This window comes from Protomyctophum bolini (assembly GCF_963924005.1).
Source record: "Protomyctophum bolini genome assembly, chromosome: 2".
NCBI lineage: Eukaryota > Metazoa > Chordata > Actinopteri > Myctophiformes > Myctophidae > Protomyctophum > Protomyctophum bolini.
In genome coordinates, this window is record NC_137863.1 from 44697045 (window position 1) to 44714966 (window position 17922).

General features: G+C 38.4%; 1 protein-coding gene and 1 pseudogene across 2 annotated transcripts in view; one reads left to right on the forward strand and one right to left on the reverse strand.

Annotated features, from left to right (window-relative positions):
- On the forward strand, positions 1-16952 carry LOC308334399 (E3 ubiquitin-protein ligase TRIM47-like; the record flags this gene model as incomplete). The annotated part of the gene is made up of 4 exons (XM_080791124.1): positions 1-83; positions 278-1547; positions 15903-15997; positions 16878-16952. Exons 2-4 carry the CDS (start codon positions 287-289, stop codon positions 16950-16952), a joined length of 1431 nt encoding a protein of 476 aa, XP_080647250.1. The 5' UTR covers positions 1-83; positions 278-286.
- LOC308334407 (nuclear receptor subfamily 1 group D member 2-like) overlaps positions 16053-17922 on the reverse strand; it is a 14701-nt pseudogene continuing 12831 nt past the window's right edge. The window contains exons 9-10 of the transcript XR_013966196.1: positions 17906-17922; positions 16053-17770 (exon numbers count right to left, since the gene is read on the reverse strand). The exon at positions 17906-17922 is cut by the window's right edge and continues 558 nt beyond it. The product of XR_013966196.1 is annotated as a nuclear receptor subfamily 1 group D member 2-like (transcript). The remainder of the gene's footprint in view (positions 17771-17905) is intronic.

The following is a 17922-nucleotide window of genomic DNA, read 5'->3' on the forward strand; positions in this document are numbered from 1 at the left end:
CAAAGGGTTAACTTCACCAAAGTGTGACCCGCCACAGCAACCTAACAGCTGCAGTTCAAAAGGATTTTCTCATAAACAGAAACGTGAGTTTGGTATAATTGTTAGTATTCAACACAGAACATCAACATTTTTAAGTCCATGATACATTTCTATTTATCAGAATGACGTATTTTTGTCAAAATGTATTGCATATTAAAAACTATTGTATGAATCAAGGTTTATATTTTAAATTATGACACGTAAAATTCAAAAACGTAACTTTTGTTTTAATTCCCAGTGTGTAGAAATGGCGTCTGCCAGCAGTCTGCTGTCTGATGAGAACTTCCTGTGTTCTATCTGTCTGGATGTGTTCACTGATCCAATCAGCACTCCATGTGGACACAACTACTGCAACACCTGCATCACACATTACTGGGACACTAGTGATTTGTGTCATTGTCCACTATGTAACAAAACCTTCTGTAATAGACCAGAATTCTCTGTTAATAAAGTCCTCTCTGAGATGGTTGATCAGTTCAGGAGTTCAAAACAATCCAGCACCAACCCAGAACCTGCTAAACCAGATGAAGTGTCCTGTGATTTCTGTACTGAGCCAAAGCTGAAGGCCATGAAGTCCTGCCTGGTGTGTCTGGCCTCCTTCTGCGAGACTCACCTGGAGCCTCATCTGAGAGCCACAGCGTTTAAACGACACAAACTAATCGACCCTGTGAAGAACCTGGCAGACATTATGTGTCAGAAACATGATAGACCTCTGGAGCTGTTCTGTAAGACTGACCTTGTGTGTGTTTGTCAGTTCTGCACCCAGGCAGATCACAAGTCACATCAACTCGTATCTCTGAAAGAGGCATATGACGGGAAGAAGGCTGAGCTGGGAAAGACAGAGGCTGAAGTTCGGCAGATGATCCGGGAGAGACAAGTGAAGATTCATGAAGTCGAACACTCAGTAGTGCTCAGAAAGAAAGCTGCAGACAGAGAGATAGCAGACGGTGTGAAGGTCTTCACTGCTCTGATCAGCTGTATTCAGAGAAGCCAGGTTGAGCTCAGCAACGTGATCGTACATAAGCAGAAAACAACAGAGAAACAGGCTGAAGGCTTCATCAAAGAGCTGCAACAGGAAATCACTCGGTTAGAGAAAAGAAGCTCTGAGCTGAAACAGCTCTCACACACTGAAGACCACATCCAACTTCTCCAGAACTTTAAACCCATCAACATCCCTGTACCCATCAAGGACTGGACAAAGGTGAGTGTCCATCCATCGTCATATGTGGGGACTGTGGGGACAGTGTTGGATCAGCTGAAGAAGACACTTAGTAAAGAGATGGAGAAGCATATTCGTGAGCAGTATCAACACGATCACGGCTCCCTCGGGTTACCACAGACCAAGCTGGGCCCTATATTTGATACCCTGGATCGTGAGCTGGGTAAGCTCATGTTCAAAGACCGCAACAAGACCATGGTCGGACACGCGAGCCACAGCGACGAGCAGAGTGCCGGAACAGCCGCGGTGGCCAGAGGAGCTACAGCTGCAGGAGAGACAGAAGAACCTTGTCCGATATGTCTCTTAAACCATCCCCGAATGGAAAAACAAACATTTGTTTGTTTTTGGAACACAGTTCTTATTTGACACGGTATAAGAAAAGTCTATGGGAATTCAGAATGGGGGAAAGAAAGCGACCCAGTGCTTAATAGAAATTTGCCTTGGGCACACTGGCATCTCAGTATTACTTACAAACTTTCATCTCGATGTCCCTGGACATTCCTAAAAATGTCCCCAAATCAGCAGATCTACATGCATCATGTTGCAACAGTACACAGGTACAGTTTTACAATAATGTTGTTTTCAACCTTTATAGATCTATTATTGTAGATATGATACAGTATAGTGCTTAACAGTGGTAGGATCCAATGGAGTTAGGTGGTGTAGTCCGAAACACTTTTTAATGTAAAGGCTGTTCAACAGCACTGATTTATTTATATATATTTTTAAATATTGAGATAGTTGGTTTCTTCTGCCCGACAGCACCAAATTGTAAAACATACACAGACATAAAGGGTGTTTAATAGCATTGATTTATAAAAATAAAATAAAAGCTTAAATATGGAGATAGGTTTGCGTCCGACAGTGACAATGACATCACACAACAATCTTCATGTTGGACTATATTAGGCTACTAGCTTGGCTTTGTTGAATTCTTGATTCTAATTGGTTAAATCGAGGGATTCTGTTCTACCTTTTGGTCTCCCTCGCTGTGGAAGGCAATAAAATCATTCAAATCAACATTTGTGTCAAATTGTATACGTCTTTGTTTACAAGTAGCTGTTTAATGAGCAGGACCAATAATACCTGGAAGTTATGCGGGGAAGCCTACTCAGTGGCAAAAGAAAAACTACTTTCTAGTCTTGACGCCCATACATCCAAACAGCAAAGTCCTGATTGTATTGTAGCGTTTACGGTCCCTCAAGCTGACTCACTAACTTAGAAAATAAAAGGGAGGAAACAGGATTGACCTTTTAACCAAGAGAACCTTAATACAGGCTAAAAACTGGGTTGGGAGGGTGCCGAAACTAACAAAGAGGCTGCTCCGTCTGTCTCAGTCTAGGCTATAGTCTCTCTCTGCCCACTGTCAGTGCATGTGTCACTTCCTTGTGTCACCCAGCCCCCAACAGACAGACAGACAGACAAACAGAGTAGTCGCTGTGCATGGCGGGCTTTAGACTGGATCAGGCTTCCCACAGCAGGCACTGTCTACAGTGCAGACAGCAGAGCAGAAGCTCTCAATGTTTTAACCATAATACAACAAAATATACAATAACTAAACAAATCTCACTTGTATTGGAATGCATTTTTCAGTCTAGGGCCCCCCGGGCTGCATCCCACCCTAGCCCAGTACAGTAGAGGGACCCCCTGGGGACCCCCACATGGTAACTCTGTCATTTCTCAACTGTTTCGGACGCGGGGTGGCTCGCCGGAACCGCCCGGCGTTGTGTTGTTATCAGTGGAAACAGATTACGCCTGTAGGATTTATGTCACAGTAGTTGAAATAAGGTTATATTCTGAAAATGTCCACTTTCTGCATAAAACAAACACTTACTGGTCAATGGACGGCCGCAGCACACCCTCTTCGCATCAACTCTGCAGTGAATGTGAAATAAAGAAAATGTGGCTTAATAAAGACAATGATGGCTGGTGGCTTATAATTGTCTAAAATGAACACCTGCTGGTGGAAGCTTGAGTGGACTAAACCAAAGTGCTTTGGTTTTCAACGCCTTTTCATATTTCCATTTATTTGCACGCCACGGATCACCATTTGATGGCATTTAGCCTCTCAGACCTAAAACTTAAGAATATTACATTTCCTGATAAGATTTTGTTTGTATTTGTGCTGCCATGGGGATGTCGGGGGGGGGGAAATATATGTAAATTGTTTTGAAATTACTTCTTTGTACTGTAAAGAAAATCAATAAACATAATGTTTAAAAATAATTTAAAAATAAACAAAACTAGAATATTTTGATGTCGTTGGATAAGATTCTGTCCACAATTCCATGCTGTATTGATGTTGGTACCATTAGGAGAGATAACAGGCAAACGTTGAGAAAAATAAGAATTATTCTACATTCTCTAATTGTGTATAACTTCTTGTCAATTACAATGCGTATATGTTTAACAATATTTTAACTCTTGATAGTGTAAAATGAAACCAAATGGACTCGTTGGTTAAACGTTACACTCTCAGGAAGAGTTAGGGGGTTTCGACCGTGATTGTGAATGTGAACCAGGGACCACCACCCTGACCTGACCAGGACCACCCTTGGGACGAATAGGGCCTACGTGTTGTGAAGGGTGGATATTATTACAGGGATCGTTCACTTTCCCCTTGAAATTCTAACTGCCCTTTTCTGAGAATTCTGACTTCCAGTAACTGACCCATTTTAGCTAGAGCCCATGTCATTGTATATACCTGTAAGGGGTAACCCGACGAGTTAGCTCATCCTGGGTTTGTGTTTCACAACACGTGCCTCTATCGTGACAGTCAGTGTGCACAAACGGCACGTGACAATTTTGAGCTGATCCTCCATGTCTTTAATGCCACTGTACTTATGTAACACAAATACCAACAGGGATCACTTCCTCTTCTCGAGATCTTTGAGGAATTCCGACTTCTCAGTAGATCTATATAGGCCGCTAACTGGCCTGTTTAGCTGTCCCAAAGGCACCCAAGGCACCAAAAATAATATAGGAACTAATACCAGATGATGCTAAATAACAACTACACCATGCAAGTGATATACAAAGAATACAGTGAGGATGGCTTCTACAACCAGTTTTCTCATAAGTAGGGACGGCGGTGGCTCAGGGGTAGAGTGCCTGAATGGTAACCGTAAGGTTGCCAGTTCGATCCCGGGCTCCCCCAGAGTTACTGTCAAAGTGTCCTTGAGCAAGACACTGAACCCCTAATTGCTCCCGATGTGCTAGTTGGTGCATTGCATGGTTTCCGCTGTGTGTGTGAATGGGTGAATGTAATGCACAATCTCTGTAAAGCGCCCTGGATAAAGGTGCTATTATAAATGCACCATTTACCATTTAAGTGGATGTCAGCCTATACTACTACAAGGGAAGGAAGTTAAATGTGTTGACTGTGGTCGTATATTAAAGTGCAATGAATAGGCAAAAAAACAAATCAAATGGATAATCTGTCTATCATAGCTTGAGTCGTTATAAAAGTGGATAAACATATATATATTTGTAACAACCACTGATAAAGATGTCTTTAATTCCACCACGCTTACGTAACAAATACACAGGGAAAAACAGGGATCGCTTCCCCTTTGTTGAGATTCTAGCTCCCTTTTCGGGTGAATTCTGACTTCTCAGCAGCTCTCTGACCCATTTATTTTGCTTTTAAGCTCTGGGAATTGAATTGTGCGTGACACAATCCTGGCATCGAGTTTCATACACGTGCCTCTTTCTTGACAGTTGTTGACATGTTGACATGATCGAAGTCTGTTGACGTGTCCATGATGAGCCAATGCTATTCCGTTGAATACTTGGTATTTGAAGTACCGCGCAAGCCTCCTCCAAAGTTTCTCAGAAATAAAACAAAATAATAGATAAAAATGTTTTTTTATGATAAATAAAAAACACAGGTCTACTTAAAATAGCAAAGATGTGTATCAACAAAGAAAAAAAAACACACAACACTAGCTGATGTTGGTGCTGGGCCCAATTGGGTTTTGACATGGGTTCCAAGTGGGCCGTGCACCCAGTTTTCACAAAGGGCCCACCCGTGTTAGCCCATATGGGCTTACGTGGGTTTCTAACTGGATCTTAGGTGGTATCCAAATGGGCCATTTTATTTCAGAACCATGCGTGCGCCACCTGTGTTTGCCTATATGGGTTTGAACTGGGATCTGATTGGGCCTTAAGTGGGTACCAGCTGGGCGAATTATATGTGACCCATGTAGGCCACACTTGTGTCCGCCCTCATTGTCTTCCGTCCTGTTTCTGTTGTCACCTGCTGTCGATTGTTCATTCCTACGGATAGGATGCAAATGAGGTACAGAAAGACTCCCAGGCTGATCTCACTGGGGGAAAACTGTTTATTTGTTTAAGAACTAACAATACATTGAAAAATATATTCTGGATGTGACACTTACAAGCCGAAATAGCGCAGTTGGTAGAGCATTAGACTGGATATCTGGTTCAATCCAGGCTTTCGGCAGTTGAAATGAGGTACAGAAAATCCTATGACTCTTAGGCTGATCTCACTGGGTGAAAAACTAGATGAACAAGACCAATTTCAGGCGAACAAAACAAACAAAATGCAGTGTGAATCGTCTGGAACCAGTGGCTCAGCGTGTTAGAACATTGGCCACATGATCGGGACATGGTGAGTTCAAGCCCCACTCAATTCTTTGAAAAAAAAAAAAAAATCACACTTTTTATTATTCAGCTTACTGTGGAGACACATGCTGGAACTTTTTTTACTTTGAAATGTTTTATAGTTTCTGAGTTATTTAACTTAAACGCCCAATGCATTCTCTATGGCAATAGCACAAACTATGGCATGCTACTAGTCCTAAGGGTCCGGCCCATTCCTCTCTGTTATGTCATATGACGAGCATTTAACTTTTAATATCACAATTATTGTAGCTAATCTTTAACTGAATCTGGAAGTATTCCTTTATTAAATGATTCTTCATAGTCTGGAATTGTAACTGATCAATTTTCTTTTGTGACTTTCGCCTTTATTTTATATGGAGGGACAGTCAGTGGTGTAAACTTTATTTATATAGCACATTTCATACATAAAATGCAACTCTGTCACATTCTGTCTCTCCCTCAGTCTCCACACTGGCCTCCCATATCCCATTCCAGCACACCCAGTTCCATTTACACACCTGTCAACTACCTCACTTCTCCAATCAACCTGCTCACTATAAAACTGGACTCAGTACAAACACTCATTGTCAGTTCATAACCTGTGTCACAGATGTCCTGCCTGTTCATGTGTTGACTTTGATGTCATTCTGATTCATGCCTGATTCCTACCTGCATTCCCCTGTGTAAGATATCTCGTAATTCTTTATTAAATACTTTATTATTATACTCTAGTTTGTTGTGACTTTGCTCCTGGGTTCAACTCTGTCTGCATCCTTGACAACTAAAGTACTTCACATATTAAACTTTATTTATATAGCACATGTCATACATAAAATGCAACTCAAAGTACTTCACATGAAAATAAAATAAAAAATAACAAGCAGCGGAATGCCAGAAACAAAAAGTAGGTCAATCTACAATTAGCAAATAAAAATAGCAATACAAAACTAAAACATTAAAAATGGTAAGGAAATTTGTATTGGATAATACATTTTAAATTGATATTATTAGATATTCAACTTTATTGACATTTATAATTAAATTGGTGTCTTTACACTGTAGAATCCATTGTTGTTTGTTTCTGTTGCTTAACTCTGTTGCTTTAACTACATATAAGTGTCTATTTGTTTGTCTCTAAATATTTTGATGAATTGAACAATGCCCTTTGTTCAATTCATGCCATACTATAGCACGCCGTTTTTCATCATTTTTGAGGATTTGAAGAAAATTCAAAATTTCAAAAAACATGGGTTATAGCCCATCGTTTTTTGAATTTTTGAAAAAAATGTTATCCTCATTTTTCATCATTTTTGAACATGGGCTATAGCCCCTACCGTACGGCATACTATAGCACGCCGTTTTTCATCATTTTTGAGGATTTGAAGAAAATTCAAAATTTCAAAAAACATGGGTTATAGCCCATCGTTTTTTGAATTTTTGAAAAAAATGTTATCCTCATTTTTCATAATTTTTGAACATGGGCTATAGCCCCTACCGTACGGCATACTATAGCACGCCGTTTTTCATCATTTTTGAGGATTTGAAGAAAATTCAAAATTTCAAAAAACATGGGTTATAGCCCATCGTTTTTTGAATTTTTGAAAAAAAAATTATCCTCATTTTTCATCATTTTTGAACATGGGCTATAGCCCCTACCGTACGGCATACTATAGCACGCCGTTTTTCATCATTTTTGAGGATTTGAAGAAAATTCAAAATTTCAAAAAACATGGGTTATAGCCCATCGTTTTTTGAATTTTTGAAAAAAATGTTATCCTCATTTTTCATCATTTTTGAACATGGGCTATAGCCCCTACCGTACGGCATACTACAGCACGCCGTTTTTCATCATTTTTGAGGATTTGAAGAAATTTCAAAATTTTAAAAAACATGGGTTATAGCCCATTGTTTTTTGAATTTTTGAAAAAAATGTTATCCTCATTTTTCATCATTTTTGAACATGGGCTATAGCCCCTACCGTACGGCATACTATAGCACGCCGTTTTTCATCATTTTTGAGGATTTGAAGAAAATTCAAAATTTCAAAAAACATGGGTTATAGCCCATCGTTTTTTGAATTTTTGAAAAAAAAGTTATCCTCATTTTTCATCATTTTTGAACATGGGCTATAGCCCCTACCGTACGGCATACTATAGCACGCCATTTTTCATCATTTTTAAGGATTTGAAAAAAATTCAAAATTTCAAAAAACATGGGTTATAGCCCATCGTTTTTTGAATTTTTGAAAAAAATGTTATCCTCATTTTTCATAATTTTTGAACATGGGCTATAGCCCCTACCGTACGGCATACTATAGCACGCCGTTTTTCATCATTTTTGAGGATTTGAAGAAAATTCAAAATTTCAAAAAACATGGGTTATAGCCCATCGTTTTTTGAATTTTTGAAAAAAATGTTATCCTCATTTTTCATCATTTTTGAACATGGGCTATAGCTCCTACCGTACGGCATACTATAGCACGCCGTTTTTCATCATTTTTGAGGATTTGAAGAAAATTCAAAATTTCAAAAAACATGGGTTATAGCCCATCGTTTTTTGAATTTTTGAAAAAAATGTTATCCTCATTTTTCATCATTTTTGAACATGGGCTATAGCCCCTACCGTACGGCATACTATAGCACGCCGTTTTTCATCATTTTTGAGGATTTGAAGAAAATTCAAAATTTCAAAAAACATGGGTTATAGCCCATCGTTTTTTGAATTTTTGAAAAAAATGTTATCCTCATTTTTCATCATTTTTGAACATGGGCTATAGCCCCTACCGTACGGCATACTATAGCACGCCGTTTTTCATCATTTTTGAGGATTTGAAGAAAATTCAAAATTTCAAAAAACATGGGTTATAGCCCATCGTTTTTTGAATTTTTGAAAAAAATGTTATCCTCATTTTTCATCATTTTTGAACATGGGCTATAGCCCCTACCGTACGGCATACTATAGCACGCCGTTTTTCATCATTTTTGAGGATTTGAAGAAAATTCAAAATTTCAAAAAACATGGGTTATAGCCCATCGTTTTTTGAATTTTTGAAAAAAAAGTTATCCTCATTTTTCATCATTTTTGAACATGGGCTATAGCCCCTACCGTACGGCATACTATAGCACGCCATTTTTCATCATTTTTAAGGATTTGAAAAAAATTCAAAATTTCAAAAAACATGGGTTATAGCCCATCGTTTTTTGAATTTTTGAAAAAAATGTTATCCTCATTTTTCATAATTTTTGAACATGGGCTATAGCCCCTACCGTACGGCATACTATAGCACGCCGTTTTTCATCATTTTTGAGGATTTGAAGAAAATTCAAAATTTCAAAAAACATGGGTTATAGCCCATCGTTTTTTGAATTTTTGAAAAAAATGTTATCCTCATTTTTCATCATTTTTGAACATGGGCTATAGCCCCTACCGTACGGCATACTATAGCACGCCGTTTTTCATCATTTTTGAGGATTTGAAGAAAATTCAAAATTTCAAAAAACATGGGTTATAGCCCATCGTTTTTTGAATTTTTGAAAAAAATGTTATCCTCATTTTTCATCATTTTTGAACATGGGCTATAGCCCCTACCGTACGGCATACTATAGCACGCCATTTTTCATCATTTTTAAGGATTTGAAAAAAATTCAAAATTTCAAAAAACATGGGTTATAGCCCATCGTTTTTTGAATTTTTGAAAAAAATGTTATCCTCATTTTTCATAATTTTTTAACATGGGCTATAGCCCCTACCGTACGGCATACTATAGCACGCCGTTTTTCATCATTTTTGAGGATTTGAAGAAAATTCAAAATTTCAAAAAACATGGGTTATAGCCCATCGTTTTTTGAATTTTTGAAAAAAATGTTATCCTCATTTTTCATCATTTTTGAACATGGGCTATAGCTCCTACCGTACGGCATACTATAGCACGCCGTTTTTCATCATTTTTGAGGATTTGAAGAAAATTCAAAATTTCAAAAAACATGGGTTATAGCCCATCGTTTTTTGAATTTTTGAAAAAAATGTTATCCTCATTTTTCATCATTTTTGAACATGGGCTATAGCCCCTACCGTACGGCATACTATAGCACGCCGTTTTTCATCATTTTTGAGGATTTGAAGAAAATTCAAAATTTCAAAAAACATGGGTTATAGACTTATAGCCCATCGTTTTTTGAATTTTTGAAAAAAATGTTATCCTCATTTTTCATCATTTTTGAACATGGGCTATAGCCCCTACCGTACGGCATACTATAGCACGCCGTTTTTCATCATTTTTGAGGATTTGAAGAAAATTCAAAATTTCAAAAAACATGGGTTATAGCCCATCGTTTTTTGAATTTTTGAAAAAAATGTTATCCTCATTTTTCATCATTTTTGAACATGGGCTATAGCCCCTACCGTAAGGCATACTATAGCACGCCGTTTTTCATCATTTTTGAGGATTTGAAGAAAATTCAAAATTTCAAAAAACATGGGTTATAGCCCATCGTTTTTTGAATTTTTGAAAAAAAAGTTATCCTCATTTTTCATCATTTTTGAACATGGGCTATAGCCCCTACCGTACGGCATACTATAGCACGCCATTTTTCATCATTTTTAAGGATTTGAAAAAAATTCAAAATTTCAAAAAACATGGGTTATAGCCCATCGTTTTTTGAATTTTTGAAAAAAATGTTATCCTCATTTTTCATCATTTTTGAACATGGGATATAGCTCCTACCGTACGGCATACTATAGCACGCCGTTTTTCATCATTTTTGAGGATTTGAAGAAAATTCAAAATTTCAAAAAACATGGGTTATAGCCCATCGTTTTTTGAATTTTTGAAAAAAATGTTATCCTCATTTTTCATCATTTTTGAACATGGGCTATAGCCCCTACCGTACGGCATACTATAGCACGCCGTTTTTCATCATTTTTGAGGATTTGAAGAAAATTCAAAATTTCAAAAAACATGGGTTATAGCCCATCGTTTTTTGAATTTTTGAAAAAAATGTTATCCTCATTTTTCATCATTTTTGAACATGGGCTATAGCCCCTACCGTACGGCATACTATAGCACGCCGTTTTTCATCATTTTTGAGGATTTGAAGAAAATTCAAAATTTCAAAAAACATGGGTTATAGCCCATCGTTTTTTGAATTTTTGAAAAAAATGTTATCCTCATTTTTCATCATTTTTGAACATGGGCTATAGCCCCTACCGTACGGCATACTATAGCACGCCGTTTTTCATCATTTTTGAGGATTTGAAGAAAATTCAAAATTTCAAAAAACATGGGTTATAGCCCATCGTTTTTTGAATTTTTGAAAAAAATGTTATCCTCATTTTTCATCATTTTTGAACATGGGCTATAGCCCCTACCGTACGGCATACTATAGCACGCCGTTTTTCATCATTTTTGAGGATTTGAAGAAAATTCAAAATTTCAAAAAACATGGGTTATAGCCCATCGTTTTTTGAATTTTTGAAAAAAATGTTATCCTCATTTTTCATCATTTTTGAACATGGGCTATAGCCCCTACCGTACGGCATACTATAGCACGCCGTTTTTCATCATTTTTGAGGATTTGAAGAAAATTCAAAATTTCAAAAAACATGGGTTATAGCCCATCGTTTTTTGAATTTTTGAAAAAAATGTTATCCTCATTTTTCATCATTTTTGAACATGGGCTATAGCCCCTACCGTACGGCATACTATAGCACGCCGTTTTTCATCATTTTTGAGGATTTGAAGAAAATTCAAAATTTCAAAAAACATGGGTTATAGCCCATCGTTTTTTGAATTTTTGAAAAAAATGTTATCCTCATTTTTCATCATTTTTGAACATGGGCTATAGCCCCTACCGTACGGCATACTATAGCACGCCGTTTTTCATCATTTTTGAGGATTTGAAGAAAATTCAAAATTTCAAAAAACATGGGTTATAGCCCATCGTTTTTTGAATTTTTGAAAAAAATGTTATCCTCATTTTTCATTTTGAACATGGGCTATAGCCCCTACCGTACGGCATACTATAGCACGCCGTTTTTCATCATTTTTGAGGATTTGAAGAAAATTCAAAATTTCAAAAAACATGGGTTATAGCCCATCGTTTTTTGAATTTTTGAAAAAAATGTTATCCTCATTTTTCATCATTTTTGAACATGGGCTATAGCCCCTACCGTACGGCATACTATAGCACGCCGTTTTTCATCATTTTTGAGGATTTGAAGAAAATTCAAAATTTCAAAAAACATGGGTTATAGCCCATCGTTTTTTGAATTTTTGAAAAAAATGTTATCCTCATTTTTCATCATTTTTGCATTTTAGCTACTCATAGACAGACAGACAGCTACTCATGGACAATTGGACAGGCAGGAAGGCAGACAGCTACTCATAGACAGGCAGACAGACAGCTACTCATGGACAATTAGGCAGGCAGGCAGACAGCTACTCATAGACAGGCAGACAGACAGCTACTCATGGACAATTAGGCAGGCAGGCAGACAGCTACTCAGACAGGCAGACAGACAGCTACTCATGGACAATTGGACAGGCAGGCAGGCAGACAGACAGCTACTCATGGACAGGCAGGCAGACAGCTACTCATAGACAGGCAGACAGTAAGACAGCTACTCATTGACAGACAAATAACTACTCATGGACAGACAGACAGGCAGGCAGGCAGGCAGGCAGGCAAAGAGCTACTCATGTTATGTTATTATGTTATTATAACAGCTACTCATGTTATGTGCAATAATTTGTGCAGTTATGGAAACAGCTCTTTGTGTTTATGCAAGAAAATGTAACACATTTATTTATTTACATATTGTGTGCATGCACATTGTACTTTGATACATTTTGCGAAAATAAAGCAATTGAAAGAGAGAAGTTATCAAGTATCATTAATGTCGTAATTTTATCTACTGGCCCCTGGCCCCTTGCCATTTTTGTAATGTGGCCCACAGGTAAATCTATTTGAGTATCCCTGGGCTATAGCCCATGGTCCAAATTGATGAGAAACGAGGATAACTTTTTTTTTTTCAAAATTTCAAAAAACGTGGGCTATAACCCATCGTTTTTTTCATTTTTTCATTTTTTTCAAATCCTCAAAAATGATGAAAAACGGCGTGCTATAGTATGCCGTACGATATGGGCTATAGCCCATGGTCCAAAATGATGAGAAACGAGGCTAACTTTTTTTTCCCAAAATTTCAAAAAACATGGGCTATAACCCATCGTTTTTTTCATTTTTTCATTTTTTTTGAGAATGGGTGTTGCGGAGGATGAGAAACATTATGCATTCTCTATGGCAATAGCACAAACTTTGGCATGCTACTAATCCTACATACTTACACCTAGCAACCCCATTCTAGCCTACTTAGGTTCATCTTACGGTGGTTTGCCTGAAAAGGAATATTTGAAATGTTTCATAGTTTTAGAAATATAGTGCTTTCAAATTTACAATGGGGCTCAATGGCAGACATTGGCACATCAAAAATCACTTTCACCTAGAAACTCCATTCACACTTTTTATTATTGAGCTTAATGTGGAGACACATGCTGGAACTTTTTGGACCCTGTTGTAAACAAGTGTAATGCTTAATTGGGTCGTCCACTCACAGTTAACAGTCTTTGTATTGAGTTTTTGCTTGAAATGTACTGTTAAACTGTTAATAAATATTTCAATCAATCAATCAATGGTTAAAGTGGCAATTTGTAACTTCATACGGTAGGCTAATGGCCCCAGTTTGTGTTGTGTTCAGTTTTATTTTATATATTTTTTCAGTTTGCTTTTGTTCTTCTGATAATGAGTCATATTCCAGATTGAGACAATACATTCAGAGACAAAATGTCGGCTAAAATGTAATTTATTCATTGAAGACGTTGTTGGAAAAGCCATTAATATTTCTGACCACTAGATGGCATCATGGCACAATAAATGACAGCATTGCCGAGTTCAGAGGAGAACCACGTTTCACTCGATAGCAGAACTACATAAGCTCAGTCACAACACGTGTTGCAAATCAACTCGTTGTACAACAGCTCTAGATTGTCTCAAATTGTTTCGTAAATCTCCAAAGTAGGCTAACTAACGTTTTCAAATTATTACAGTGGACTAAAAGTACAATATTTGATTGATTGATTGATTTATTGATTGATTGATTGACTGATTGACTATATTGAAAATATTATTCAGTGTAGAATGGGTACATTTCAAACTAAAGCAGAAGTCAATACAAAAGCTGCCATGAAACCAGAAACGTTGGCTACTTTATATAATTCATCCAGACCATTTAAAGAGGTACAAATATGCACTTCTATGTGCCTTTGACTTTGAGATGTAGTGGAGTAGAAGTAAAAGAATAGAAAATTGGAAGTAGGCTATACTCCAGTAAAGTATTTACTTTTTATGTGAGTAAATGTAGCCTACTTTTAGTTACGTCACTGGAGCTATGCAAGTCACATTGGAAACTGGGCTGGCCGTCAGGTGATGTTGAGTAATTCAATAAGTCGGCCAAGGTTGTCCTCTATAGAGCCAAGGTCATTGATACCAATCTTTTCCCCTCCCTGGTGACCCCATTAAAATGCAAAGGCTGTTGCGAGATAGTTACAACCCAATGAATATGGGAGCAATTCATTCTGACGTGATGACCACACTTTTAAAACATAATGTCAACTAAAAACGGTTCATCAAATAGCTACCGTATACCCTCAAGATTTTCTTTGTATTATTATTATTATTATTGTGAATTGATGTATAATAATCTATTAGTATTTATTATTATTTTAATTATTGTTATTGATGATGTTGTCAATTACAAATTAAGCTGAATACTGGATTCATGCTTAATTCCCCAAATTCTAAAATTGACAAAACTCCCTGCATTAACTGATGGCGTGTCTTTTGCTGCTACCACGTGCAGAAAAACAGATCTGAACAAATTCATCCCATGCTCATCTGTGCACTGATATCGCCATAGCTTGCAATACCCCCGACGACCAACATGCGCATGCAATTTATGTAACTTAAAGGGGTAGTTCAGATTTTTTTTTTAACTTAAGCTGTATGAAATACTTGCCATTAATATAGTGGTTGCAACTGTATTAATTGACTGCCCGAGTTCCGTGGTGAGAGTTCTGCTCTGGTTTTGGTCAATATTAAGTATAGTTCCGGTCATTTTGTGGGGGGCACTGGCGACACGCATTAAAAGTACATTCATCCACAAAACTAACGTCATTTGTATTGTTGACCTATTTCTAAAATATTAGCGCAACTTTGACCCCTCTATCACATGGAACAATTTTTTTTGGGAGTAGTGATATGGACACAAAATACATAGTTCTGTGTGATAGAGGAAATGAACGAAAGTTGCACTAATATTTTAGAACTAGGTCAAAGATATGATTAGTTTTGTGGATTAATTTACTTTAATGCGTGGCCCCCTGTGCCCCCCACAAAATGACCGGAACTATACTTAATATTTCACCAAAACCAGAGCAGAACTCTAACCACTATATTAATGGCAAGTATTTCATACATCTTAAATTCAAAAAATCTGAACTATCCCTTTAAATAGCATTTTATGTAGACATAGTACTCTATAGTGTATTCGCATAGTTTCATTACAGTATATAGATATTCCACTGTTCTTAGCGTACGTACATATGATTCATGATGACTATTTTTATGTATTTGATGTATTACCGCATGTTTCTGTTCTTGCTTACTGTAATTCGCTCTGGATTAAGAGCATCTGCTAAATGCCTGAATTGTAAATTGATATGTCACTTGTATTATTATATTACACACACACACACACACACACACACACACACACACACACACACACACACACACACACACACACACACATATATATATATAGCACTGATATGTAACTTATGGCTGTGTGGCCTTATGGCTGTGGCCGAGAGCAGCCCTCAATGTTATAAAATGTATATTTAAGATGACATTCATACTTGCTGTCAAAATCAAGAACATTTTCTTTATTACCGCCCCACTTCTAGATGGCTCTCTCAAGCCCTCGAATGTGATTGGCTGGTGGCTGCTGTTGCTAGGTTACCGCTCTATACGTATACAGAATGACTGGGCAATGCTGCCAGTATACTTTAAACTAAAGACAGGAAGTGACAAAAGAGACGCACAACATGTACAGAGAAAGTTTCAATATAATCTGGATTTAATAATGGTACTCTATGGTATACAATAGAACATTTACAAAATATACACAAGGTGATGCAATTCATTAACAATAATACATTTGTTGTTTATATAACATATTTTCAACAAAAAAAAGTGTATACTCGGGGAGCACTGGTTCGAATGCTGCCGCTGCTTGTGTGTTGTTGTTGTTGTTGCAATAATTATAGCATACTATGCATCGTCAATTACGTTGACAACGCATACATTCAGTATAATCAAAAGCCAGCTTCATATAGATATCCAAGAATCTGCTAAAAAATAATGGCATAAGAACCAAAAGAAAAAAAGATAATATACACATTATGTACAACTGAACACAGTTCTCATTTAGCCCATGATAGAACCCATGGTCTAAAATGACCAATAATTTCTCCCTGATTACTGTATACAAATAACAATGCATCATACTTTTCCGTTTGTAAAAAAAAAAAAAAGAACAATGGGTATACATTTCTCAATAATCCCAAATGGGGGGGAGTTTTTCATAAAGATTTCCCAAACATAACCTGTTTGGAAAATATATAGCTTCAGTAATTTCAACAGTGCATATACACATAAACCATTGTTCTCAACGGTGTTAGACATTTCTACCGCTCTATGTACAGTATAATAGACAAATATGCGAGGTTTTCTTGATGCCTGAAATGTGTGTGTTTAAATTCTTATAGCATGAACATAACGTGTGTTTTTACTGTATATATAGCGAGAATGTCATTGCGGGGTGAATCGGCATAACTCATTGTCAATTCCCTTTTTTTTTGCCGTGGCCCCATCACTAGAAGCTTCCGTCGGCCCTGCTCGGGAACCGAGTGACTGTGACTGACGCAGTGACGCTGAAGAACAAAGCAGAGTGAGGAATGAGAGAGGAGGAAGAAACACTACGCTCTCTTTCTTTTTTCAGGATGGTCAGTCGGCGTCACCGGGCGGCGATCAGCGGGGCGGGCAGACCAGTCTGCGTGGTTTCGTGGGATGTCACCTCAGGAGGAACACAGTACAGAGGAGAGAGAGAACCACGGGGACTTCTCAAACAAGAGTCAAGTAAATACTGGAAGCAGTGAGTGTGTTGTTTTGTGTCTTTTGCCCCGAGAACCTTCCATCAGTTTATCAGCCCGGGACAGGTAGCCTGTCTACGGGCACGCAGGGAAGGGGGGGGGGGGGGGGGGGGGGGGGCTGGCTGGCTGCACGTTGCCGTGCGGTACAACCCTCTGATGGGCGTTTCTGGCGTTTTTGTGTCCCTTCGATCTCGGAACCGTCATCATCATCTCCCTGAACACACTGTCTTGTCACACAGAGGCCGGTCGGTGACTGACCAGCCACCGACCGACCGGCGAGGGCTTTTGAGTGACCCGGGACAGGGAGAGAGGCCGGACGCCGGACGGGGCCCCCGCCCCCTGGTGACGACGTCCGCTGTGGTCGTCCTGCAGGTCCAGTCCAAGGCTATATGGGCTGGCACCTCCTCCCGGGAACGTGCAGGTTCACGGGTCGATGCGGAACGCCAGCAGCTTGTCGGAGTGCTGGTTGTTGAGCGTGCGCAGGTCGGGCAGGCGCAGCAGCAGCTTGGGGAACAGGGTGCTGTCGTCTGGGCGACGGCGCACGATCAGAGAGCGCAGCGCCTTGATCAGGTTCTCCTGCAGCTGCTCCACCGCCTCCACCTCCACGATGCCGGAGCGATCTGAAACCAAAACGAAGGCGAAAGGGAAAACGTCAGACGAGGCTCAGGGAAGAATGAGGGAACTGTATAGCAATGTATGGGTCATTTGTTTTTTTATAGGGTCTTGGTTTAGACGTATGATCCTATAATTCTTACCGGCAGACACCAGCACC